We start from the raw sequence: 27,998 nt of genomic DNA on the forward strand, positions 1-27,998 counted from the left end.
CAGGTTCAGCCACGGCCGATCAAGGATTCGAACTCGGGTCTCCCAGACCCACACTCAAACCACAACACCAAGCTTTTATATGAGGAAGTTTCTTTTTTTAAAAAAAAAAAAACAAGATTTATTCAGAGCAGGGGTTGCAATGGCCTTCCTTTTAGGCTGAGAGAGCGGGACTTGCCCAAAGTGTATTCCTGGGGCTGAACGAGGGTTCGAACCCTGATCTCCCAGAGTCATAGTCCAGCATCCAAACCACTACACCACACTTTACTTATTAAAGGGGTTTTTGGATGCGTTTTCCCTTGGCCTTCCTTAGAGGCTGAAAGCATGGGACTTGCCTAAAGTCACTCAGTGGGTTTCCATGATGGAGCAAGGACTCGAACCCGGGTCTCTAGCCCAATGTTCAAGCCACCAGCGTATGCAGGCTCTGAGAGTGGATTAGTAGATCTTAGTCTACCTTCTGGCCAGCCTGGATCGGCGCCACAATTTCTGCGCCACAACTGATTCCCTACCATCATCAAGTGCGCTTTTGGCAGAGAGGCAGGTCTCACCCCAATGGCCCCGGTAGACATCCATGCAAACCGGAGACTGGAAAAAAGTCACGGCCTTTTAATGGTTCCACTGCCTTCGCTGTCCACCGCCATTCCCCCAAAAGTTTCAGCGAGGAAGAGCGCAGCTCCGCGGGACGTGCGCCACACCAATGGCAGACCAAGAGTTTCAACGGGTACAAAAAGAAGGGTGAGAGGCAATGCTGGATGGCAACACACACGCATACATACGCACACACTCACGCATGCACACAGACATGAGACGCAAAGGCGTCTGCCATGTTGGGACCTTGCTGATCCCCAAAAAGTTTGGCGGCGCGTCCTCTTGGCGAGCTCTCAATGGGGAGGGTGGGAAAACCGGCCCGATATTTTTGGGTCCACGGAAGCGGGCAGCGCCCTCATTCCTGAGTCTCTTCCGACCGCCATTTCAGCGACTCTTCCTTGCGGGCGTCGGGCTTGATCTGGTTCCGCATGCCTCCCAGGAGGTTGGAGGTGGCTTCCGAAGCCACAATGAGGGGCTTGACCACAGTAGGGGGGATCTGGCGTAAGACACCCCCCACTGCTCCGGTGATGCCCTTTTGCTCATGGCCACGGGCAGCCACGTCGCAGATGGCCTGAGCGGTGTCGATCACGCCCTGGAGGAAGAGGAGGAGAACACAAGCGTTAGGGACAGAGACATAAAACAACCTGCTTCTTAAGAGTCAAGATTGTTGTTGCTCTTGTGCGCCTTCAAGTCATTTCCAACTCATGCCAACCGTAAGGCAAAGGCCCGCCATACCTCTCGCACAGTGTCGTAGGCCTTGGCCACCCCCTCACGCAGGTCAGCCGGTTGCTGGCCACGCTTCAGCTTACGGGTTTGCTTCTTGTCCAGAAGTGTGCGGTTCAGAGGGGGAGCCGTCGGGGACAGGATGTCATAGACTGTCTCTGCTGTGGCCTGCAGGGCAAGAAGAAGGGAAGATGGAGCTGAACGACAGAGGGACGCACGGCTCCGATTCCCCCCTTCCCGTTTTTCTTGGGAACCCCACTATCAATGTCTCAGGAGGCAACGCAAGTCAAAGATTGTGCCTGGCACATCAGTTGCAAGCTGTTCAATAGCAACAGCATATACATTTCTATGCTGCTTATCAGTCAACTCAGCACTCTCTAAGCGGTTTACAATCTGCAAACCAATTTTACCGACCTACGAAAGACTAGAAGGCTGAGTCAGCCCTGGAGCCCTCTAGGATTGAACTCACAACGTTGTGGCTGAAGAACCGGCATTTTTAACCACTGCACCACCAGGGCTCCCTGGCGTTCACAACCACACAAGATCTTGTCGCATTACTGTTCCTCCTCGGTGGGAGTTGAAGATAGGTGGGCAACTCTGGGAGTCTAGTAGGCCACAGTAGCCCCATAGGAAACCTCTCTCTCTCTCTGTTGTGTGTGTGTGTGTGTGTGTGTGTGTGTAAATGCCCACTACACTGCAAAAAACAAAAGCTAAACCCCAAACTTCCAGAGACTAAGAGAGTGGGACTTGCCCAAAGCCATTCAGTGGGTTTCCATGGCTGAGTGGGGATTTGAACCCTGGTCTCCCAGAGTACTAGTCTGATGCACAACGGTAACTCCCCTTTTATCAACCTTCTGGTAGGGTTTTCTTTGCAAGGTTTGTTCAGAGGGGGGTTGCCTTTGTGTCCTCCCAAGTCCATTTTAGGATCAAGAAAGACCAAAACAGGAAGCAACCAGAAGCCATCACTGGCTTACTTCTGATTTTTAAAAAGGCCTTTCCTGCTCCAGGAAGACCAAAATAACTAAAACGTGGTAATCCCAGGTTTAATGGGAACTGCCCCCATCTATGTCCCCTCCACACACCAAAGAAACCAGATGCCCCAGACCTGGATGGCTTGCACCAGGCGGTTGCTGAGCTCGAGAGCGGCAGAGGCGGTCGAGGTGCCGAAGGAGGCGGCCCCCCGCTGCAGCCCCCGGATGATGCGCCCATCTTTGCGGTACTGTTCGATTGGCAGCCAGAAGAGGTCTCTGAGGCCATGGACTGGAGAGAAGGGAGAAAAGAGGGAGGCGAAAAACACAGCTGTGGGAAGGAAGCCTTCCAAACCCCACCTCTCTGCGGAAGGGTTACCCGTTTTACCTCCTGGTTTCGACCATGGAATTATGGAATCTTAGAGGGGACCGCAATGGCTAGCTAACCCCCTGCCATGCTGAAATGTATAACTAAATCCCCTTTAAAGATGTCCCTCCAACCTCAGCTGAAAGATCTCCAAAGATGGAGAATCTACCATCCCCTGCCATACAAGATCAGTTAATGAAGACAACCAAATTTGCAGACACTGATAAATTCAAATCAAAGAGAGCTCCTGGAACAGATCTTTTACAGTCGAGAAGCCCTTTCGAATGCTTAAGGGGAATCTCTTTTCTTTTAACTTGGATCCAACTGCTTCGTGTTCTAACCTTCAGAGCTGCAGAAAACAAGCCCAAGGTTGTTGAATTTGTTTGTCTGGATACTTACAGAGCTGTACCACCGAATGCATGGGACCAACACCCCCTAAGATGCCCGGGAGCTGGTTCTTGCGGATATCCGTCAGCCACTCAGTCAAGGCGTAACTCACCACCTTCTCCACACCCAGAAGCCTGGAAGGACAGAAGAAGAGACCATGGTCAGATGGCTGGCTCACTGGACAATGCCTGACCCTGGCTGCCTTGTCATTGAAATGAACAGCCCAAGCCAGCCGGGACTCCAGGACTCCTTGAGTGCAAGGGTGGGGAAACTGAGGCCCAAGGGCCACCTGTCTCCTTCAGGGGCTTTTCTGAGAATGAATGAAGACCCCTCTCTTCCACTGATTTCCTCCCGCCCGCCAAGAATGGCGGCACCTCACCCATGCCGACAGCAGAGTCTTTTGAGTTTGAGCTCGGAGCAGTTGAGCTGAGCCAGGCCGATCAGAATGCCAGCAAATGTACCCTGGGGAAACGGGAAACAAGGACAGGAGGTAACGGGACGTTATGGGGGAAAGTGGCTCTGCGTGCAAGAGACCGTACTACTGCTTCCCTTGTTCCGGGATTGATTTTAACCCCCTCTTGCATTCTTCACAGACTGTGACTTCAAGAGTCTGGTTGTTGCCATAGATGGTTTGGGCAGAGGAAGGTACGACTGGCTTCCTGCACCTGTTCCTAAGGCCCTGGAGCCTGATTCCAAGGTATCTGGCCACTCACCACTTGGTCCACGGTCACATGCTTGCCGTGGTAGTCCAGCCAGATGGGCACTTCAGAGGTGAACCGGAACTCTCTGTAGGAGAGGAAGAAGCCGGGTGGGTGAAAGCCCTGCTTAAAAAACCTGCTCTCCATTCTCCTAAGGAGCCACCCTTCACCTGGGACCTCATCTGTCCAGTTGGATAAAGAACTGGAGAGTAAATATATATGACTTCTTCAATATTTCAGTGTGCAAAAGGATCCTGTATTAGTCTCAAAGGTGCTACAGTTGGTAGCATGAGCTTTCATAGACCCGAGTCTACTTCCTCAGATGCATTTGGTGGTATGGAAAGCCCTGGGCAAAAGAGGTGTGTGGAGATGCAGAGCTTCACCGGGTGACACATCAGGGAGAGGTGAAAACCCAGTGGGGCAGTCACTCACTGTCCGGCTCAAGACACCCACCATCCGTCATCTTTGTCCAGCCCTAGCAATGGCACTGGGGCAAGAGAGAGCTTGTGGTCTCTTCCAGTGTGGCTTAAGCTAGATCATCACCATCACGGCCAGAAAAAATGACTCCAGCTGTCCTCCCCTTGGTGCTACTTACCGGAAGTAAATGGGCTGCTCAGAGGAGGAAGAGGAGGCATTGGACAAGGAGCTGTTTTCGCTGGCTGTGGTCTCCATTGAAGCCATCATCTCCCCCTCGGTTCCCGCCGGCTCCTTCCCAGGGGACTCTGCATGACCTTTCACAAGGAAGGAGAAAACACCGCTTTTTGTGGTTGTGTGCCTTCACAGCGACCCTAGGGCAAACTTATCAAGGGGCTTTCTTGGCAAGATTTGTTCAGAGGGGGTTTGCCATTGCCTTCCTTTGAGGCTGAAAGAACATGACTTGACCAAAGTCACCCAAAGGGTTTCCCCAGTGGAGCAGGGATTCAAAACATCGTCTCCCAGAATCCTAGTCCATCACTCACTACACGCCACAGTGGCTCTCGGAAGACAACATGGATGGGGAACGAGAAAGAGTGAACCTTCCAAAGATCCACTCCTATCTCATTCCCTTAGAAACTTCCCCACTTAATCCAGAGTCTTCCAAATGCTTTGGAGTATAACTCCCATTGGCCCCAGCCAGCATGGCTGATGGTCATGGGATGATGGAAATTGTAAGCCAACAGCCTCAGGTGGTTGGGATAGGCTGGCCTAAGGAACAGTGGTTCAAGAGTACCACTAGGTCAGAGACTCACCTTCTGAGCCAGTCTCGATGGGCACTACTGGGTTAATACTGGCAGCCACACTGGTGAAGAAGTCTTTGAGGAAGAACAAGGCATCCTAGTGTGAAAAGGAAGGATAAATAGTGTTATGAAACAGCATCTTTTTTGGGTCTACCTGGATGGACGTCTCCTTGAAGCTCCAGGTTTTAAAGAGTGGGTGGTTGCAACCAAGAGGAGATGAACGAGGAGGAATCTAGAAGCCCTCCATCTCAAGTTTGATGGGGCCACCACAACAGAAGGCCATCAAAGCTAACCACAGCCACACACACGTGAGCCTATCCAACTCACAGCCAAGCAAGCCAGCCAAGCCACTAACGCAAAACATTTGTTTAGAGTGGCAATATAACTGACACTGGAGTTATTTTATTGGGTCTGCCCAATAAACAGCTTCAGATGTTGAAGTGTGATTTGGGCTGCTAGATTGTTATATGCCCCAAACTGGAAAAAACTGAGAGATACCTACAATGGAGGAGTGACTATTGAAGTTATTTAAAATCTTAAAATCTAGAATCGTGCTGGAGGATGTAGGATGCGTCCACACTACAGCAATGATCCAAGCTGAAACCTCTTTAACTGCCATGGCTCTATGCCATGGAATCCTTGGAACTGTCCTTTGTTGGTCCCTCATCTGTGAAGGAGTGCCTTCAAAACTGCAGAGAAAGCAGCATGAAAGCATCATATCACCATCTTTTACCTGGTCAATGTTGAGCCTCAGTGGCATGAGCGAAACACGAAGGCAGCACTCAGGGCCTCCCAAGCCGGCCTCGGGACAGACATGCAGGGCTTTGATGGTAAGCTACGAAGGAAGAGACGGGATCAGCCTTGGGAAACAACCCACAAGAAGTCCTCCTCTCCTTACCACGGCCCCTTTGGGCAGCCCCCTGCCCCCAGTTTATATGGCATTCTTATATGGTATTCTCGGTTTATATGGTATTTCTATCTCTGGAGCAGCAGAAAACAAACTGAATCCCTCTTTAGCATCACATCCCTTCAGTTATTGAAATATGGCTGTCACGTCTCACCTGTCACAACCCCACCCAGTCGTTGTACTTGATCCCTGCCTCCCGTGCCTCCAGCCCCGTACCATGTTGGAGTGGGCACGCCGGGGCATGCACTCGCTGCTGTACAGGTAGAGGAACTTGTTGATCTGCGAGGAAGCCAAGCGGTCCCGAATCTCCAGCTCTTGGACAATGAACACCTGCCGGGCCATGGGCTGTTCCTCCACCTCCAGGGATGGTTTCTCAGGTGCGCCGCTGGGATACGTTTCATGCTGAAAGCTCACCTGGGGAATAGAAGAAGCAGCAGGCTGGCATCATCATTGACATCAAGTAGATTGCTGAGACCTGGGGTGGGCAAACTGAGGCCAACCAGGGACATTTTTGTGCCACCCATCGCACCCTCAGAGGTCAAAAACATTTTCCCCTCCTTTTTTAAAATATAACTTTATTGATCTCTCCCACCTTTGTCAACTGGATCTCCATCAGAAGGTCATGAATGCGGCTGGCGCCTCCTTGGGCCCGCCATGTATTCTGGGGCCGGTTGGTGACGGAGGACCGGGAAGGGGAGGATCGGACACTGGAAAGGGATGGCTTCGTCCTGAAAGTGGGTAAGCAGGAGAGAGAAATAAGACAAAATCAGAGGAAGGTTGGGAGAAAAGCCAAGTCTGCCACTGTTTTCGAGGGATTCCTTTTTGTCTTGAAGCTGCTGATCACACAAATATTTCCATTTCCTAGTATTTACCAGAGACACAATGATAGGTTTGCACTAACGTAAGATAGAAATGACCTGAAGGCACATAGCAAATAAAGGGAGCTCACCTGGGAGAATGGACATGCCCCGATCCCAATCGGCTGGCCCCAAAATCCCTGCCTCCATAGAGGTGCCACACCACCGAGATCTCCCGCATCATCACCCGGCTCTCTGGCACCGGGAAGCGCGAAGGAGCCTTCAGCAAATCCGTGCTCCCCAGGGGCCGGGAGAAGTGCCCCTCTTGGATGCGGATGGGCCCTTCTAGAAGCTTTGTCACCACTGGTTCCCCATCCCGGGGCTACAAAGAGCAGAAGAGAAAGGAGACAGTGAGACAGCACTAAGTTCTGTTGGGACTCTGTCCCGCGTTCAGGCCCAAGCAAGGACTTCTTGCCCTTTTGCTTCAAAGGAAGCAAGGAAAACATAGGTGCAGTACTTGAACCTTTGGAAGCCTGCCTTCCACATTCTACTAATCTAGTTTGCCAGTCTTGCCCACAAAATTGCTGCTGCAGACAGCTTAACACAGGGGTGGGGAAAGGGCACATTGAGAGCCCTAGGGACCCATTTTTGTGGTCTCTAAAGCCCTCATAATCCCCCCATGGCTTCCCCAACCTCCTAATCTTTTTTAAAGGTATCTTGGGGGTTTTGGAGACTGATGGGATAATAATAATTAATTTGTTTTATTTATATACCGCTATTCCAAAGATCATAGCGGTGAACAGCAATGAAGCTAATTAGCAAGTAAGCTAATTTGCCCCCAACAGTCTGGGTACTCATTTTAGCTCCCTCCTCGGAAGGATGCCAGCCTGAGTCGAGCTTGGGCCCTTTTGCTGGTCTTGAACTCGCAACCTTGTGGTTTTGAGTGAATGGCTGCAGTACAGGCATTTAACCACTGCGCCACCAGGGCTCCACAAATGTGGGGTGCAGAAGGCCATTCTCTGCTCACCCCTGCCTTACCGGGATTCCTGTGCCTGGAGCATCCAAGATGCAGAAATCATCTGTAGCCTCGCTCTCCCCCTCGCTGTCCTCCGAAGGGCTGAAGTCCAGCCCCTCTCCCACAGGGGCTGGCGGTGGGGCTGGGGTCTTCGCCTTGCCTGCAGCGCCATTCTCTCCGGGGAAGAGGTACACCGAGACAGGAGACGGCTGCCGCCTGAGCCCAGAATCACCTGGGGAAAAGAGGACAAGTTCAAACCCAGCAGGCTGCACCTAACCCTCCCTAGATATCAGGGAGCCAAGCAAAACCCTTCTCCAAAGTCAGGAAAATTACTTTTTTGGATTATGGAGCCCAGAATCCCCTAGCCACAAAGACCCCTGGCTAGGCTGCCTATGGGATTTGAGAATTAGGAACCCAAAAGACAACACTCCTAAGAAGGAAGGCTAGCCTGCGGGATTTCTAGTATCTAGTAGGGATTTCTCCTGGTGAGAAATGAGATGCCATAGCAGAAAATGCTCTATTGTCACACACTGCTTCTAGGGACGGCTGGACCTCAGAGCCTCATCACCAGGTCCAGCCAAGTCACCAAGGAGCATGCAGTCTTTCATCCTATCTGCCCTAAATCCACTTCAGGGGTTTGCAAAGGAGAAGCCAAACTCTTGAATTGTACTGGGATGGAGACCATAAGCCAGCCAGCAGGACTCTTTAAGGAACTGCAAAAGCCCATGGGGAATTGTGCCGATACGTTCCCCTCCAACTCTTGGTAAAGATCTGCTACCAGGAGTTGTCTCTTACCGGTCTCACTGGCCAGCTCCTGCAGGCTGCGCTCCGTGTCAATCAGGGCATCCGTCAGGTCGCGCTGGTTAATGGCCGCCGTCTCGGCAGGGGGACATGTAGGCAGAGATGCTGGACTCTCAGACAACTGCCAGAGAACAAGAGCAGTGTTGGGCGTGCTGAAAGGAGGTGGGCATGGAATAAGGCCTCTACAACACTGTGGGGAAAATGTGACCCTTGGAGCCCCAAAGCCAGTCCCCAAACTTCCCAAATTTGGGGGCCATTGTCACCTGAAAACCCCATAGAAACTCCTTTCCAAACACACACTTGTCCTGCATGGCTGAGGGTTGAACTGGATGGCTCTTGCAGATTCTTCCAGGTCCCACTCATTCAGTACTCCACACTGCCCTCAAACACTTCCATTTTCCACTGCAGTCCCTCTCAAAATGACAACAGGAAGTCAATGTACAATGTCACTTTCTGCAGGCATTTTGAGGAGGACTGTAGAGGAAAGCAGAGGTATCTGAGCTTGGAGTCCATCCCTCCTTTAGAGAGAGATGAGCCTCCCAGTAAGGGACTTTATGCTTTAAGCCATGCCAGTGCCACTACATATCTAGCGCCGATGGAGAGGGCTACCCCTTGGCCTCTGCCCACCACTTTGCTCCTGGTACGCACCTGCACCTTCTGCCCTGCTATCTCAGTGGGGCTGTCGTGCCGGGGTGGCGGATGCAAGTCTCCGTTGTTGACCACGTATTGGATGAGGTTGGCGAGAGCTGCACAAGAGTCCGCACAGGTGTGAATGTGAACCACATTGTTGGAGCAGCGCAGTTCAAAGAGCGGACGAGTCTGTGCGGAGGGGGAGTGCGTGGGTCAAAAGCGAAAACAAGCACTAACCAAGCATTCCCCCAGAAAACGTTGTTTTAAACAACATGAATAATACACAAGCCATCAAAATGAATGACATCCCTGGTGATGTCATATAAAAACAAAAGCAAAACCCCAAATCGTTTCCTTTATGGGAAGTAGACCTTCCCATGTTCTCTTGGTCCCTGCAGCTGTCGTTCTATGATTTAAGAGCACAGTACTGGTTTGACTCTTGGCTTGGGGGGAAAACATTCCCTTCACCATGCTTCCATGTCCCCCCTCTAAAGATACGGAGATTGAAGGAACAGAGCCTCTTCTCTCAAAGCCTCATTCCGCCTTTGTGCTGGCCCTGGCCAAACGGTGTGGGACTGTCGCTCTCCAGAGCATCTCCATGGAAGAAGGGCTCTGCTGCCCTTCAAAAGCTGGACTGGCGATGTCTCACCCAGGGCAAGCAAAGTGCACCTGACCAGGCCATAAAGAACTCACCAGCTTCCCGGTGGTGGCTCCCTTCCAAGTGGTGATCACTAACTCCAGAAGGTCTACATCCACAACACAAACATAATCTGAGGCCAAGAGAGAAGAAGAAATTTGACATCAAGCCTGCATCCTGTGTGCCCCAAATCCCAGGGACTCCTTGTCTAGAGGAAAAGCGATCCCACTTCAACATTAGGAAGAACTTCCAGATAGTAAAAGCTGTTGCACAGTGGAAAACAGTCCCTTGGAGAGTGGTGGAGTCTCCTCCTTTGGAGGTTTTTAAGCAGAGGCTGGATGGCCATCTGTCACAGGGGATGCTTTGACTGAGAGTTCCTGCATGGCAGAATGGGGTTGGACTGGATGGCCCTCCTTGGGGTCTCTTCCAACTCTGATTCCATGAATGAATGAAATTGAGGTTTAGCAAAGTTACCTTTCCTCAAGTCTCCAGTCTCGGAGTCACATTTGTTTGAGAGGTAAAGGGCCGAGTCATCCAGAATAAACCTGTTCAGGGAACAAAAGGGTCAGTAAGCATCTTCCCTGCTTCTCTTTGAGTGGATGCTGGAAAACCAGGCTCTGCAATCAATTGCTGCCCCAGAGCTGGGTACGTTCCTTTCCTTGCTAAGCAAAGACAGTGGGTTGTCAATCCATTGCCTCAGAAAAATATTTGCATGGTTGTCACCTGAACACAAGAGTGAGCAAAGTGTCATATATGACTCCCCCCAGGGCTATCTTTGTGGACCTCAGCTCCTGTAAAGCCCCCAGCCAGCCCTTTCCTTGGCCAAAAAGCAGAGTGAATTACGGCTTCTATTGGCCTCTAGGAGCCACAATTCACTTTCAAAAGAGATTGCAGATCCCCAGCAAAATCAAAAAAAATCTTTTTTTTGGTTCTGGCTGCAAAAAACAAAAAACAAAAAAACAACCCACTCTTAAAAGCCTTCTGGCCCACTAGAAGAACTCCAGAAAGGACTGGGAAGCAGTGACCCACCGGAGGAGGAAGACCGACGTGTCCAGAATGATGTTGCTTGAGAGAGTAAAGGTCTCGGCTGTGATGAGGACACGGATGGGTAAGTAGAGAGGCCTGCCAGTGGAAAAGAAAGAATGGATGGATGGACGAAACCCCAGCGCTGTCCCTTGGGTTAGCTTGAGTCAGCCTTGGATTGCCCTTGCCTCTGTGCACAGCAAGCTGAGTCTGGCCCCTCCACATCTACAATGCTTCTGGACTTCTGGGATAGGCACAGTCCACAAGTCTCCAGAGGCACCAGGTTCTTGTTCAGAGCTGCATTGGCCTGAATCCTGCAGGGCTTAGCTCCACATAAGGAACCATACTACAGATGGTTGTTCACTGACCCCCAGCCTTACTATACAGCTGCTGAAGCTCCCCATTGCCATTTCATGCCTAGTGGAGAGCTGGGGAGGGACTAGACCAACGTTTCCATGTTCTTTATATTCTTTGGAATATCTGCAAAACTTGTCCTGTACCTGTAATCCACAGCACAGCTGAAGAGGTGGGTGTGCAGGACTGTGATGACTGTGGGTGGCACAAAGCCCAGGATTGGGTCATCCAGGACGTCCAGAAAGTCAATCATCTGGGAGAACAAGATGGACAGGGTAAGACTGGGATGAAATGTCCATGCATGCTGTAACATCTGTCCTTTCTGAGTACACTCCAGAAGCAGGGACCTGAAAGAGTTCCACCTTCCAACCTCAGACCAACAAAGCATGTCCACACTGGTCTACTTGCTAGCCGTTAACTGACAAGAGGCAGTTACATACCCAGAGCAAGAGAGAAACCTGGGCAGTTCTGGGGCTGGGAGTGTGAATTTCTCACCTGTGAGTACCAGCTCTGATGGGCCAATGCCATATAATGGCGCATGGTGGCACCTTCCAGCCGTAGAGTCACCAGGAACTCCTGTCGACAGAGAAGCAAGAACCTGGACCTTAGACTTTCTCTTCCAACCCCTGTGTTGTAAACCCTGGCAAGATAGGATTAAGTCCAAATCAATGATCATCTCTTTACTGAAAGAATCAGTACCTTGATGTTCTTTTCCAAGTCCAGGTTGATCTGGATGGCCAGGGAGAGCATTTTTAGGGGCCCTTCCTTCTTACTCCCCAAGGGCCAGGTGATGGGGCCCTCCTGGGAGGTATAGATGGTGGGGTGCAGCCCCTCTGGAGGCAAAAAGTTGGGTATTTCCAGGTGATCAGCCATGAGGTAGTCCTCCACGACAGCTGCAGGGACCAAGAGAATATCCTGGGTTAATATCGAGCAACAGCCATCTGTGGGCATCACTGTATTTTCAGCTCAAAGTGCTCCTACAGCAAGTGAGAAAAACTAGAGTCTATCACGCCTTGGACTCAGAGCCCAGTGAGAAGCCCTCCTTCCATGCCAACTGCCATGTCTCTACCTATGTTAAATGCTACTGAAGTCTTCCTAGCTATGCTCTGCTTCACTTTCTGCCACAGTCCCCTACCTTTGTGATAAAGTGCAACTTTCTCTGCTTCGATGCAGAAGTAGCCGAGGTCATCGCGCCCCTTGTACTGTGAGACGCTGAAGAGGCAGCCGTTCTCTAGGTCCAAGACCAGCTCCCCATGACAGCCCTCCAGCTTCTTGCCCCCCTCGCCCTGTGCCAGCAAAAGGAAAGCATGAATGAAAAGAGGGAAGGAAGGATGGAATGAAGGAAGAAAGGAAGGGGGAAAGAGGGCAGAGAGAATGGAAAGAAGAGGATGGAGGAGGAATGAAGGAAGAAGAAGGACAAAGGGGAAGAGTGAGGGAATGTGGATGGATGGCAGAATGGGAGGATGGAAGGCAAGATGGAAAGGAAGGAGGTAGAAAGGATGGAAGGGAGGAAGGAAGGGAGTTAGAGATGATGGAAGGAAGGAGATGAAATTGGGAAGGAAGGAACAAACAAACCACAACAAACAAGTTGCTTACCTTGGCATCACACAGAGCTGTGATTCGTCCCTTTCCCACGCTTAGCAGAACAGAGACACAGCTCTGAGGAAAGGGGCTTCTCTGGTCCCCCTTTTTTCGCTGTGCCTCATCCACCGAATAGAAGTGAGAATCTTCTTCCTCAGAGTCCGAATCTGGGCAGTTGGGAGAAAAAAATGTTTTCATAAGCCTCAGGAACTCTGCCAGTCCAAGCAAACGACTCATAAATCTATAAAACATCACAAGTGCCCAAGTCAGGTGTGCAGTGTTTTATGAAAGCGCGTCCCTTACCTAACTTAAAGGCAGACTTGCACATCTGGAAGTTTTCCTGCCAGCGGATGGATGCGGGCCCTTCACTGGCAAAGGGGCTGACGGTTGAACTGGTGCTCCCCAAAGACTCAGAGGGGCTGGGAGGTGGGCTGAAGGGCACCCACATCAAGAGGTCATTGTTGATCCTGGAGGGAAAAGGGGATAGTAAATATTCCCAGACCACTCCTCTCTTTCAGTCCTCAGGCTCCTTCTCATCCCCATCCAACTTGGTCCAAACCCCAAAACAACCACATCCAAATTTTGTGCTGAAGAAGACCCAAACTGCAAAGACTCTCATCAGACCTGGATTCTTCCCCATCAGAATTTCTCAGCACTTGACTATCCCCCACTCCAAAAAAAGGGCACATGGAGCATTCATGTGGGAGGGAGGAAACTCTGACCTGTTGTAGATGTTCTCATAAAACTCTTTGCTGGGGAGGAAGATGTGCATGGTGGGGAACGTCACTTCCAGAGCATACTGGGAAGCCTCCAACGTCTGGGTCTGGAACTTGGCCATCTCCTCAGGATCTCCGGGGATCACCATCTGTAGAGGGATCAGGTGAGAGAGTCAGGGAGATCAGAATCTAGTAGGGACAGCAGAGATGGAGACTGTCAACTCAGGGGCTAAATCCCATCCTCTGGGCTTCCCTTTGCCACATCATCTTCCACCATAAGGATTTTCTTCCATGTACTGTGTCTCCTCAATTCTAAAATTCTTCTAAGGCTTAACTACGGGCAGAAAGAGTTTTAAGCCCAAATTACACCAGTGGCTATGGTCCCACCCCTTTTGAACGTGGCTCCCAAGGACCTCCATGAAATTCAATTTGGCCCATCGGAGGCTAAAAGAGGCTCCCCGACCTTGTAAAGCCAGTGTGGTGCTGTGGTTTGGGCATTGGACTACAACCCTGGAGATCAGAGTCCAATTCTCCACTCAGTCATGGGCTGGCCTTAGGCGAGTCACACACTCTCAGACCTAGAAAAACCCATGATATGGGGTTTATGTCTTAGGACTGCCATAAGTCAAGACGACTTGAAGGCACACAACAAGAACAGTCCTTGTGGAAAAGAAGGATCACCCAAAGCGACTCAGAAGCAAGGGCCAGACAAACCCAAAGGGAACAGATGCACTCCTGGTGTCGCTCCCTGTTGCAACCAACCCCCACTGGACCCTGTAAAGTCCCTCACCTCTTCTGTTTCATACATGGTCCGCTTGGAGGAGAAGGGCGAAGGCTCTGGTTGCTTCAGCTCACAGGGGCTTTCTGCGGATGACAGCTCCATCTCCTCAGGCTTTGGCAAGGTCGGGTCCCATTGGATGTTGCTGGCCCGGGGACAGAGGTTCAGAGCGATCCTGCCAGGCGTAAGGACCATGATGGAGTGCCAGGATCTCCCACAACCACTGACCTCTGCCATTCCCCCCAAACGGCAATCCAGTCCTCTCATCAGCATTTCTCAACACTCAAAAAACATGTTTTCAAATATTCCTTCCATCCCTACCCTGTCCATTTGGCCAGAGTTGCACCGAAACCCATCTTTGGCGATGGTGGCACCTAAAGGAGAAGCATAGAAGCCAGACTTACTTTGGGAGGATATATTTCTTCCCCGTTGTTTTGGCCGACAGGTCGGGGGCTTTGCCAACCCGGAAGCAGGGCACAGAGAACTTCTCACCGTCTTCATACACGCCTGCAAAACAAAGGGTGTCAAACTGGATTATTTCTGCAGAGTGTTTTGGAGCTTAGTCTACCAAAGCTTAGGCTACAACTTCTTTCACACAGTTACTTTCAAAGGTGCTACAAGATTCCTTTGCATATTTGAATGTGTGTGTGTGTTTCTGTATATATATATATAAATGTGAATATATGTGCATATATGTGTGTGTGTGCGCGCATGCATATAGGCATACACACGTGTGTGTGCATAGTATATATTACAGACTATACAGAGAAGGGCACAGAAACTTTCTCACTGTCTTTGCACAGACCTGTAAAACAACAACATCCAGACCCAGACCCCCTCCCAGTAAAAACCAGAAGGGGCCAAAGTACTGCCCAGGAAGTCCTCCTCCGCCCCATAACCTCCATACCATGTAGGTCACTGAAGGAAAGCTCTAGCCGGGTGGCACCTGCGGGACCAAGCTCTGTGCGGAAATCTGCGCCAGCCAGGTCCAAGAGCAGACTCTCCTTGCGTATCGCCTTCTCGGTCCCAAGCCGCCTCTCAGGCCAGGGGCGTAGGTCCGGGATGGGGAACTGGAGCCTTAGAGTGGCTTTTGGTGAGGTCAAGTGGAGGCTGGCCTGCCACCTGGCAGCCAGGGGAGAATCTGCCTGGCGCCCAGGAAGAAGGAGGAGGAGGAGGAGAAAAAGGAATGAAGGAAAGAAAGAGGTTAAGGCGGCTTCTTCAGACAAGGGGCAGCAACAAGGGGGAATGGGCCGTGGTGCCATGGACTGCGACACACTCCACTTACCAAGTGTGCCTCGGGAGGAGGCCAGGCGGGCGAGGTGGGAACAATGGCACAGTGGAGCAGGGAACAGAGCCGGTCCAGCGCTGCCAAGTCCACGTCGGAGCAGAACTCTGCCAATTCAGCTTCCAGCTCCATGGTTTGCTTGGCTGCAGCCTTGGCAAGACGGCTCTGGTGAGGACATTCTCGATCATTGGCAAGCTGAATTTTCTCCTTGCCAATATTTCTTGTTACTGTTAATACCCCTCCCGAAATAAGATTTGCCATGTTTATCTGAAATCTTTGGACTAACCTTGGAAGATGGCACCTTCTCTGAGTGCTTGGAGCGAATGCGAGCACAGGGTTGAGGCGACTGGTTGTAGGGGAAGGCACTAGGGATGGCAAAGACCAGCAACTGGGAAAAGAAGACGCAATGTTAAAGTTTTGCTTTAGGAAAATGGCCTCTGACAAAATGCCCTGACACTCCTTCCACCAGTTCCTTTGTCCAGCAGGCATTTTATAGGACTGGTGGCTCATGAAATGCCATGGTGGATGAAGGGCCATGTAGAGTTTCAGCTAGCTTTGGGGCAACCAGGATGGTAAACGGTCTCAAAACAAAGTCCTATGAAGAACAGCTTAGGGAGCTGGGGATATTTAGCTTGGAGAAGAGGCAATAGAGAGGTGACATGACAGCCATCTTTAAGTTCAGTCAGCCTTCCTGTATCCATGTGTTCCACCATCCAAAGCTTGAAAATATTCCCCCACCAAAAACAATCCCAAAAAGGAAAGTTTGATTTTGCTATTTTACTATGCCATTGTATAGAATGGGACTTGAGCATCCATGGATTTTGGTATCCACGGGGGATCCTGGAACCAAACCCCAGTGGATACCAAGGGCCTACTGTAATTGAAAGGATGTCATCTGGAAGATGGAGTGACCTTCTCTTCTTTTGCAGTCAGAAACTAGGACACAAACGGATGGATTCAAATTACAAGGGGCAAAAAGGATTCCACCTAAACTTTAAGAAGAACCTCCCGAAAATAAGCTGTTCAACAGAGGAACGGACTGCCTTGGAGGGTGAGGGACTCCTTGGAGGTTGGATGGCCATCTTTTAGGAGCTGTCTATTCTACATGGCAGTGGATTGGATTAGATGGCCATCACAGTCCCCTCCAACTGTATGGTTTTATACTGAAGCACCCAGGAATTGCTGGAAGGCATGTTGAAGTGGTCTGAGTGTAGGGCTAGGACACTGGAGACCAGGGTTCGAATCCCGGCTCGGCCATGCAAATGCACTGAGCGACCTTAGGCAAGTCAGATAGACTCAGAGGATGGCAATGGCAAGCCCCCTCTGAAAAAACCTGGCGAGGAAACCCCACAATAGGGTTGCTTTAGGGTCGGCCTAAGTCAGAAAGAACTTGAAGGCACACACCAAAAACATTTCTAGTTACATTTCCTTAGGACAAATGGAGTTCAAGAGGAGATAGAGGGAGATGCTGGGAGAAGGAAATACAAACAGCAGCCAGCTTCTTCCCAGTCTCCCCATTCCCCACATCAAGCAGGCTCAAGCCTCACCTCGGTATACTCTGGCTTTGCTTGCCCACCGTCACGCGGCCACAGGCACTCCAAAACCTCCAAGAGTCTGAACGATGCGTCCCAGCTGAGCATGTGTAGCTGGCCAGAGGCCTTGTGCTCACAGCTGATCTGCACAGCGGCCCCCATGAGCCTGAATGGAGAAAAGAGGCACTAAACCAGGGCACCACAACTTCAGGTGGGGTCTGGGAAGGGGTTTTCTGGCCGTGGGACCCCCATCCCAGTCTGCCCAAAAACAAAACAAAAATGGATGCTTCAGAAATATACATTTTTACAAATGGGAAGTCTGAAACCGATCCAGCAACAGGTCCAATGAATCTACATAAAGAGCCAACTGGTATTTCTGACTACTGCCAAGATTAAAAATAGCACACCACTGGGAAGCACACTTTTCCATTTGGAAACAGAGACTTGGCTCTCTGGCCCTTACAGAAAAGCTGACTGAGTCCAGGCATGGAGGGGGAAAATGAGCACTTACATAATTTATTCTATGAAATATGACCCGATTGATCAATTATTCTAACTATAACAGCAGACATCAGAGAAATAGCTGTGTCAGTTTGGAATATCATTATGCAAAGGGGTCTTGTAGCACTTTTGAGAGTGAAAGATGTAGCCTAAGCTTTTATGGTCTACTTCTTCAGATGCATGGAGTGAAATGGTGGCCAGGAAGGACCTTTATAAGCAGATTGCACTGGATGACTCTGAGCAAGTCACACTCTCCCAGCCTCAGAGGACAGCAATGGCAACCCCCCTGTGAAGAAACTTGCCAAGAAAAACCTATGATAGGTCTGCCTTAGGGTCAACATAAGTCAGAAATGACTTGAAGGCACACAATCACAACCACAACATGAATACCCATAGAAATGCAAAGCTTGCTGGTATAGTGATGAGGCGACAAGTTCAGTTTTAATGATGGTTGTTGAAGGACAAAGGCAGGAGGAAAGATGTTGCCTGAGGGCAGGGTGGGTGGATGACCATATGAATGGTGGAAAGTTCTGGAATCAGGCTTGTGTACACACTACACATAACAAGAGGATGCTCTTGACCAGTTTATCCCATCTCCTTTCTGGTTCCCAGTCTGGACACACCAACTCCTTCATATGGTCACCCACCCACCCTGGCCCTAGGCACCATCTTTCCTCCCAGGCCTTTGTCTCTGAACAACCATTGTGAAAACTAAACTTGTCACCTCATCACCACAGGTTTTGCATTTCTATGGCCATTCATACAGTCTGTTCATATAGGTCCTTCCTGGGCACCAGCTCAATCCATACATCTGAGGAAGTAAACCAAATCTATGAAAGCTTAGTGGCATGAGGGGGTTGGACTAGCTGGCCCTTGTGGTCCCTTCCAACCCCAAGCTTTTAAAGCAACCCAGAGAGGCAGCGGTGGCTGTTGAATCCAATGTCAGAGAAGTAGTGAACCCATTTAGTCCAAACATTAAAGGCAACATCCCAAAACAGCTCCTTTGAAGTTCCGACTAAAATCCAAAGTGGATTCACAGTTCCACTGATCCCAGCACCACCAATGTACTCTTCTGGGTTTGGATTCTCAGCCCCTTACCTGACATTACTGTGGGGGCAAGCCCCTTCAAAGCATGGACGCAAGAGATGGAAATCCCGGCCCCCGAAGGCAGAGTCCTTCAAGCCCTCAAGCTGGGAGAAGAACCGCTGAGCCAGGAGACGGTGGTGGGGACGGTCAAGGGGCATGGGCTCTGGGGCCTGTTGCAGCAGTGTCAGAGTCAGCCCTCCGACGGTCAACCGCAGGAGCACCTCGGGATGCTGGCTTTCCAAAGAGGGGGGTGGCGGGTGGTGACTGGCTTTACCTGGAAAAGAGGAAGAGCATGAATCTATGTCAACCTCTGGCAGAGGTTGACCATCAAATTGTGCTGGAAGACCTAGGGATTCCTAGGTGTTGTCTTCAATAAATGAAAAAACAATTATTTGTGGTTTTTCCACTTTCATGGGGTCCTGTGCCCCTAAACCCAGTGAATGTGGAGGGGCCACTGAACTGGAGAAGGAAATAATGAAATCAAAGTAGGCAAATGTGCATTATCACAACTGTGGCTGTCTGTCTGCATTGCAAGCATTTGGCTGGCTGCGCACTTCCCTCAGAGGGAAGCTGAATAGATGTGAATTTGCTCAGGGAAGCAAGAGAATTAACAGTTGATGCAAATGTGTAAACGTCGGAAGCCATGCGCATAGTATATTTAGGTGTAGGCAAGCTGAAGGATTCCAAAAACCATCTCCCTGGTGACAGAGACCCAGCTCACTACTCCCTCCCACTTTTCCACACTCCCCCTTCTGGAACATGGTGGAAACTCGCTCTTACTTGGCATCCTGCTGAGGCATGGCAGGGTTGCAGCAAAGGGAGAGTGTCCGTAATGCCTGGGACTGCTCAGGATAAACTGTGAGGAAGGGGAAAGGGGCATGAGTAGAGAATGGAGGAACATCCTATTGGGGAGAGTCTCCCCCAGCCCCAGTCAAACAAAATGTGGCTCTGCTTCCACCCTTCCTTCCCCTCCGCTCCCCTTTTTTGGGGAGGAGACACTCTGCATAGCCAGTACGGAGCACTCTATGGTGCCAGGGGACTCTCTGATTCCTTCATGCACCATAGAGAGCTGCCATTGTTGCATCTCACAAAACTACAGAATTCCACTACAGTCAAAGTGTGGCAAACTGCACTGTAGATGTAGCCAAAATTGCCCAGTTTTTTGCCAAATCTCAGCCTTCAGCAAATCGAGGAAGGGCTCTAATGTGACTCCATGATGTAGAAACTGCCATATGATCCAGAAAAGAAGGTCCATGGGACACTAGAGGATCTTAGCAGGCAGAAGAGTTGAGAACAGGATCCACAGTCAAAAGGCTGGATTCTCCAAATTCTAAGAGGTAACACGGTTCTGATGCCAATGACTGCCTTTTGGAGGGGAAATACCCTCCATGTTCCCTGAACTAGTGGTTTTCAAAACTTGGTCTAGATGCTTTTGGATTTCAGTTCCCAGGGATCCTCATCTGTTTGGTCAACGGTCAGGGATTCTGGGAGCCAAAGTTGAAAATATCTGGAGTGGCAAAGACTGAGAACGCTGTTCGAAATCTAAGTCTTTGGGTGGGGAGGATGAGGTGGGTGGATAGGATCCCAAAATGTGACCGCATCCTTACCCCTGGCGTGAAGGGTGGCGCCTGAAGGTGGCTGGTGCTGACGTCGCTGTGGGTGGAGGATTCGAGGTCGATGTCAGACAGTTCGCTGACCGAGCAGACGGACGTCACGCTGCTTGTCATGGGTGCCATGGAGAAGAACATCTCTGAAAAGGAAAGGGCAGGTCTGGGGCAGCAGGAAGTAAGAGAGGAGGCAGAAGCCCTCACCAGCTCCATCCGACCCTTTGAGGTGGGCTACAAGACTACAAGAGGAGGGCTGAGCATTTGAAACCTTGCTCAGGATTCTGGGAGCTGGAATCTAAAAGCTTACTGAGGCTTCCCAGAAGCCAACACCTAGAGAATTTAAAAGCAGAAGTCCAGGCTCCAGGGGAGGCTCCCAAGAAGCTGAAGCCCGCTCTTCCCTGGCATTTACCTCCATTTTCCAGTCCAACATAGGGCCCTGTTCCCTCCAGGCACGTGGCGGCCGTCCTGAAGCCCGAATGCAGCTGCTGGCTGAGGTCCTGCTCAATCAGCTTCAGGTCCTCCGAATCGAGGGGCCGGTTCTTGCTCAGCTGCTCCTGAAGGAGGCTGGACTCTTTATTTGGGGGGAGAAGGGAGTCAAAAGAGAGGAGAAGGGAGACGAGGGTCATCGGTGGCCTTTCCAAATGTGGTTTTGGACTATAGTTGCCATAATCTCTCAACCACTGGCTCTTTGAGGGTGGATGGGAGTTGTAGTCCTACACACTCTGGCCCACTCCTGAGTTTCAGGTGCATGGAAGCAACAGTTCCCAAGAAAGCACTTCCCAAATTGGTGACCTCCAAATGTGTTGGACTACAACTCCCATAAACCCACTGCCAGCACAGCTGGAGTAGTAGACCAAATCACGGAGCAGATTTGCCACTCCCACTGACATGGGACCCCCCCCCCCAGCCGCCATTGGATTCTACTCCACTGGCAAAGAATCTACCCGCAGGTTCTCCTCCTTCACTCCACACAAAAACGCTGGGCCTACCTGAGAGGTTGAGGGAACACAGAAGGTCCAGCAAATAGGAGATCTGCTGAGGGGCCAGCAAGAGATGCAGCGATCCCATCTTGCCATCTAACTCCAGCTGCAGAGGAGACAGACAAAGAACGTGGCTTCAGCTTGAACAGAACAGAATCCAAGGGAGTGATGCAGGGAAGGGGGCGAAGAAAGGAGACCTGTGTGGAAATCTGATGTCAGTTTTCAATAAGAAAATGTCCCGTATGTGCTGCTCCCACCCCTTAAGACCACTCTAGCCTTCTCTGGGAAATCAGAGTTGGACGGGATTCCTTGGTATGCCAAGGGCAATCTAGTTTGACCCTGTTGCCATCCTGGAATCAACAGCTACAGAACTCCGGAGATGGCCATCCCACCTCTGTTTAAAATCCTATTCCCAAACATCAACCCTTTCGCCTAGCAAAGGGTTGGAAGGAGAGCCTAGGGCTGGACCTGGGCCATATCTGGCCCTCCCCAGAAACCCTCAATTGGCTACACCTCCTTCTCTGCTTGGTGGTTCCCTAGCATTCTGGTAGGTTTCTCCCTCTTTCTAAAAGGCTGAAATACCTGTCCTAAGGCTTAATACCTGGGTAGCCTTGGCCTTATCCTACTGTTTTATAGCTGGGGTTCCTGCACTGAGCAGAGGGTTGGACTCAGTGTCCTCTGGGGTCCCTTCGAACTCTACGGCCCTATAATTCTATGAAGGATGATGGTACGGTAGGTGACAGTGGAACTTCCTAAATAGTTAGGAGAAATAGTAAATGAATTGCAAGGAACGTATCACCAACAGCCTCAGTGGGACTGACCTTAGGTCCGGGAAAGGCCTCATTCTGCTTCAGCCGGATCCTCATCTCCGTGTATCCGGAGCAGCTGCCAATCTGAAGCAAAGGAATAGGAGCAGCCTCCTTGCCTTTGGAGCTGGGGGACTCAGACGCCTCCTGGATTGGAGGAAAGGAGGGAAAAGACCCAGTTACTCAACACAAGGAGTTTCCAAAGGTCTTGGGGGAAAAGCAGTCGTGACCTGACAAAAATCAGGGGGACAGGCAGAACGCTTGGAAAAGGTATAATGCTTGGAAAAGTTGCAGTTTCCCCCAGAAACAGTTGCTGTTTTCCTAGAATCCTCCAAGGATCTGTTGGCTGGAGGGTCTTCAGTCCTGTAACTCACCCCAAATTATTTCAACTTGTGCTTTTGATATTCCTTTGGTGGTAAACCCAAAACAAAGGATAAAGCAGGCTTCACCAAACTGGCGCCTACCAAATGCTTCAGCCCACAATTCCCATCGTCCTCAGAAGGAACCACAAGGTGGCTCAACTCGGAGGTGCCAATACAAGAGGGAAAGCTGGAGCAGAGGCAGAGTCCCATGGCTTTTGGGTTTGTACCTTTGGGACTGGAGAGGGTGTGCGGGCACCTGCTTCTGCAAACTCCTCATAGTAAAATAGGACTCCACTCAGTTGTAAGATCTTGTGGACAAATGGCGGAGGTTGGTGGATGTCCACAGATAGGGTTTGCCCAGACTCTTTCACTGCTTCATCACAGTAGTCCAACCTGGAATAAGAGAGAGCTTCAGGACAGGCAAGACCAGGTTTTGGAAAACTGGTTGTTTGGGGCTACAACTCTCTGGATTTTCCAATCCCCTTTCTCTCTCTCAACATTACAGTGCAACTTTACAATGCAATACAATTCATTCATTACAGCAACTAGCCAGCGTAATTATATATATATATATATATATATATATATATATATATATATATAATAAAAGCATTACAAGGCAATTAATTGGGTATAATGTATACAAAAGGCCATTAAATTTGACTAGGCTGAAATGCATTGGGCTAACTGCAAGAAGAACATAACCTTTTTCAACACCATCCAAGATGTCACCCAGACTGTCTGTCGCACAATCTTGGGCAGAGAGGGGTATTGGGCTTTGTAGTCATAACCAGCACTCTCAATCATTCCAGGAAACGTGCTGAAAATAGCCTGTAATCTCTTTATTTTTTGAGGGGAAAGCATTACCTTTTGATGTGCACCTCTAAGGCTATGCTGCTCTGAGCCCCAGTGGGCACATGCTCAATGCGTATCACCGTGTCCAGAAAGGTCACTTCGATCCTCCGCAGAACTGAGAGAGAGGAAGGAAGAAAGAAAGAAAGAAAGAAAGAAAGAAAGAAAGAAAGAAGATAATTTCAGACCATTATGAGGCTGCACTGGACTCTGAGGGACCCATGCCAATCTTACCTACTCCCCACAGAGTATTCTGGCCCCAAATTTCCCCTGAATTCAACCCTTATCTGCTCTCTTTTGCTGCAAACAGCAACAAACGGGTGGCTGCCTCTCCACACAAGTCCCACACAGTTGTTATGGCGAAAACAGTCCCGACCCAATTTGGGGTTTGGCCGATGCAGACAAAGGGTAGGAAGTGTGGGGTTTCTTATACCCTGCTCCACCAGGCTCATGCTTTGAAGGAGCAATCCCAATGCAGAAGCCACTCACCGGTTTCGATGGTTTGGGCAAACATCTCCAGCCCCTCCAGCGGCTGAGGGGCATCGGAGGGCTCTTCGGTCTGATCCTTCAGGCATTCTTGTGCCAGCTGCATGCTGGTGGTCATGCATGATGCCCAGCTCTGCGACTGTGAGTCAGGAGCGGCTGCGGAGACAGAAAGGGAGGGAAGAGAAGGTCACTTACACCAGCTGGCCTGGGAAGAAAGAGGCGCATGAGTAAAATAGAGGTTCATGCTGGGTAGAGTCCAGGTGGAATAAAAGTGGAGTAATAGCGCTATGACAGTGTAGTGACGTACTCTTTCTAAGCCACCCCATAGAACAAAGTTTTGGTTTTTGGAGCATTTTGGACTTCAGAAATCTGGATAAGGGAGCTCAATTTGTAACATGGATCAGTGTTCAGCACTGGAAGGATTCCTAGGGGAGGCCTGGACCTAAACCCAGTTCCGGATGAAGACACCAAACGCCCCCCATGCCAGCCGTCCTCCAAAATCTCACCGCTTCGGTACTTTGGGCGGCACGTGATCTGCAGGCCGCTCACTTCCACGGTGCAGTTCTCGGTGACTAAGGCAGACCAGGGGATGGTGACGGCGATGCTATCGATAAAGCCATCCACAATTTCCAGCGGGGCTCCGACGGACTCCAGGAATTCATTGACAGACTGCAGAGACAAAAGCAGCAAGGTGTGTTTTTTGGGGGGGGGAGTCAAGCCAGCAGCAGGAAAAAGAACTGGTTTGCATTCATACTAGCAAGGTAGACCATAAGAGATACACCCAGGTGGAGACACATGGATGTGCAACACTAGGAAGGGTTGCATGTGTTCTCAGCCACCTCTCAGTTTAGATCAACGATTCCCAAACTTTGGTTCTCCATGTCTTTTGGGCTTCAACACAGTTTGGTCAACAGCCAGGAATTCTAGAAGCTGAAGTCTAAAACATCTGGAGAACTAAACTTTGGGGATGACTTGTCTAGATCCACCTCATGTTGTTGTTGCTGTGTACCTTCAAATTGCTTCCAGATTATGGCAACCCTAAATCATTCATGGGGTTTTTCTTGGCGAGTTTTGTTCAGAGGAGGTTTGCCTTTGCCTTCCCCTGAGGCTGAGAGAGTGTGACATGCTCAGGGTCACCCATTTGTTTTCCATAGCCAAGGGAGAGATCCAACATTCAAACCACTACACCAGAGGAACTGCTGGACCTCTTACCCTCTCCCTCCACCACTCCCTTCTTCTCCTTCTGTGTCATGTCTTTTTAGATTGTAAGCCCAAGGGCAGGGAACCGTCTAACTAAAAAGATTGTATGTACAGCGCTCTGTAAATTTACAGCGCTTCATAAATAAAGGTTAATTATGGTTCTCCTTAAACTCTGCCTGGATCCGCACACGTGGTTCCCAAACTTTGGTCCTCCAGATGTTTTGGACCTCAGCTCCCCGAATACCGAATAGCTGGCCAAGCAGAGCAGGGAATCTGGGAGTTGAAGTCCAAAACACCTGGAGGTCCAAAGTTTGGGACTCTTAACTCTAGACTCTAAGCCACCCAGCGGTGTGTTTGTGAAGCAACAACAAATGACGCAACAGCCAGCGAGGCATGTGAGTCCCTGCGCCTGCGGCAGAAAGACAAACAGCCTGGATCCGTCTCTGGTTACTTGATACTCCCTGCCCTTGTTGCAACACAAATGCCTCACAACACACGGCTGTTGTTGTTGCTGCTCCAGGAAGGGAGCTTTCCAAACCTTGAACTCTGAGCACAAAATGACCACAACTCCCAGGTTTCTTCCAGCTAACCCAGCCATATTCACTGGTGGAGTTTCAATGCCAAATGATTCCCTTCCCAAATCCTGGTTCCGAAATGCACAGGACAGAGATGCAGAGGGAAGAGTGAGTTGGACTCCAACACCCATCATCTTGGGACCTTGACTCGCTATGGCTGGAGATTGCAAAGTTATTATTCAGTTTTGCAGTTGCAATGTCAAGGTCCAAACTAGAGCCAGCTCTTTTCACAGCAGGGCTAGGGAAAGTTTCAATTCCCAGAATTCCATAGCATTGCACCACGGCAGTTAAAGTGGTGTCAAACTAAATGGAAATCCAGCCATTTTTCTCACGCTCGGGTTTAATTCCGGGAGCCTCCTCAAAATGAGTGTCCCCTAGCGTTGATGAATGACAACACCCATCATCCCCAGGCAGTAGAAAAGCCCAGTAGAAAAAGGTCTCTGATCCAGAGCTATTAAGGGCATCTTGGAGCCTGTTTGAGTTTGAAAGAGCCAGCCAAGGCCTTGCCAACATCCAGGAAAGCTGAGCAGAGAGAAGCAGGGGATGGAAACGGGAGGAAAGGAGGAAGAGAAAAAAGACAGGAGAGCTCCGTGGACAAACAAGTGGTGACTTGCAGGGATAATTATAACCAACTGGCCTTTCTCCAGGTCAGGGATTGGAGATTTCAAAGCCAAGAGCCTTCCAAAAGCTAGTCCAAAGGCATGTCCTAACGTTAGTTATCGAGACGGGATTCAAAGGGGATGAGAATTAGGGCTTTTTGGTGTCGGAGGGGTAAAGAATTAAACCTCTGCCTGGGAAAAGGGGAGCAGGGGTGGAATGGACATTGACCGCGTCCTTCGCTGCATGATGTGCCCTTCTAGGAATGCGCCTGGTTCCTCGAACCGGCTGTTGTTGTCATCGGCATTTCTGGCAAGCCGTCTGCTGTTTGTCCGGTGCCAGTCCTCCATGGCTACGATGGGGCAACCTTAGCTGCCCTCTGGGCTTGGGTGCCTCCTTGATGACCCTTCGGTTCTAGCCATAAACGCTGTCCGAGAGAAGAAAGACGTAGTGCCGCCGGACGGGGCAGGATGTTTAAAGACCTCCAAGGAGGGAGACTCCACTACACTCCGAGGAAGGAATGTGTTCCACTGTTGGACAGCCCTTACTCTCAGGAAGTTCTTCCCAATGTTGAGGTGGAAGACCAGGGTTCGAATCGCGGCTCAGCCATGGAAACCTATTGGGTGACCCTTGGGCAATAAGTCACGCTCTCTCAGCCTCAGAGGAAGGCCATAGCAGCAAACCTCCTCTGGACCAACCTTGCCAAGAAAACCCTAAGATAGGTTCCGCCTTGGGTTCGCTGTAAGTCAAAAACAGCTGGAAGACATGCAAGAATAACAACAGAGTCCCAAATCTGGGGAGAATACATAAATACACACATATATGTGTATGTATACATATGTGTGTGTGCGTCTGTATATATATATATATATATATATATTTGTATACACACACATATATAAACACATATACTACTAACAACAGCAGATCCTTTGGGGGGAGAGAACAGCTGCCTCCATTAAAAGCCACAATTTTTTTTTGGGGGGGGGAATATAATAGAATAGTAGAATACCATTCTATTAATACTAATTGTAATATACAATTAATACAAATAGTAATATATATATATATATATATATATATTATAATATAATATTATAAATCAATTGAAATAAATTTATATTTATATAATTTATATATATATATATAAATATATACACATTATATATAATATATAATAAATATATTATACATATATAAATATAATACTAATACTAATATATAAATACTAATAATATCAATATAAATATAAGATATGATAAATAAATATAAATAAATAACATTTATATAATTTGTGTATATATATATATATATATATTTAATGCATATATATTTTTAATGTACACAAATTATATAAATATATATTTATTTATATTTATATTTAATTATATATATTATTATTTTTTATTTATGCATATATATATATATATATAATACTGATACATAATTAATACTAACACTAATAATACTATTCAATTAATACTAGTAGTATTCTACTAATAGAATAGTAGACTATTACAGTAGGATACTAATACTAATAATGGCTGTTTTGGGGGGTGTCTCTCCCTGAGGAAGAGCTGCCTGCCTGAAAGAGGGGCTTCCCCACCAGTGTGACTCCTGCCAAGGCAAAGGCCTCACCCAGACGTCGAGATGGATGCGGCTGAGGCGCCCGGAGCCGGCGTAGAGGTCCAGGCTGAGCTGCTCCAGCCCGAGCCGCTCCTCCAGGAAGTGGCCCAAGTAATGCTGCAGTAGGTACCGGCAGGCCCGCTTCTTGATCGAGCTCGACCACGGGAAAAACCACCGAGACATGGCGCCGCCGTAACCCGCCCGAGGTGCACCTTCCCCCGGCTTGCCGTCTCACTCGAGGCCCCGGCTCCGAGCCCGGCTTCTCGGGCAGCCTAGGCCCGACCCTGTTGGCAGCCCGGCGCGCTCATTGGCCGCGACG

At 49.7% G+C, this 27,998-nt stretch overlaps 1 protein-coding gene across 1 annotated transcript; it reads right to left on the reverse strand.

Moving 5' to 3' along the window:
- Nucleotides 1-103: 103 nt before the first annotated feature.
- Nucleotides 104-27,987, reverse strand: ATG2A (autophagy related 2A). The gene is made up of 42 exons (XM_089482730.1): nucleotides 27,692-27,987; nucleotides 24,188-24,350; nucleotides 23,685-23,837; nucleotides 23,211-23,313; nucleotides 22,571-22,736; nucleotides 21,997-22,128; nucleotides 21,185-21,281; nucleotides 20,605-20,766; nucleotides 20,196-20,338; nucleotides 19,369-19,444; nucleotides 18,601-18,862; nucleotides 17,017-17,167; nucleotides 15,756-15,857; nucleotides 15,470-15,634; nucleotides 15,092-15,329; nucleotides 14,589-14,691; nucleotides 14,197-14,359; nucleotides 13,413-13,555; nucleotides 12,994-13,157; nucleotides 12,706-12,857; nucleotides 12,245-12,395; nucleotides 11,809-12,002; nucleotides 11,605-11,685; nucleotides 11,256-11,362; nucleotides 10,762-10,854; nucleotides 10,207-10,277; nucleotides 9,789-9,865; nucleotides 9,114-9,284; nucleotides 8,460-8,586; nucleotides 7,688-7,896; nucleotides 6,802-7,031; nucleotides 6,445-6,580; nucleotides 6,069-6,266; nucleotides 5,679-5,780; nucleotides 4,958-5,042; nucleotides 4,324-4,459; nucleotides 3,744-3,816; nucleotides 3,410-3,492; nucleotides 3,043-3,164; nucleotides 2,414-2,568; nucleotides 1,321-1,476; nucleotides 104-1,177 (listed from the first exon to the last, which is right to left on the reverse strand). The coding sequence occupies exons 1-42, from the start codon at nucleotides 27,860-27,862 to the stop codon at nucleotides 941-943; spliced, it is 6,003 nt and encodes a 2,000-aa protein (XP_089338856.1). The 5' UTR covers nucleotides 27,863-27,987; the 3' UTR covers nucleotides 104-940.
- Nucleotides 27,988-27,998: the final 11 nt, after the last annotated feature.

Source organism: Sceloporus occidentalis, unplaced genomic scaffold (assembly GCF_023333645.1).
Source record: "Sceloporus occidentalis isolate IW3139 unplaced genomic scaffold, rSceOcc1.0.p SCAF_20, whole genome shotgun sequence".
NCBI classification, from domain to species: domain Eukaryota; kingdom Metazoa; phylum Chordata; class Lepidosauria; order Squamata; family Phrynosomatidae; genus Sceloporus; species Sceloporus occidentalis.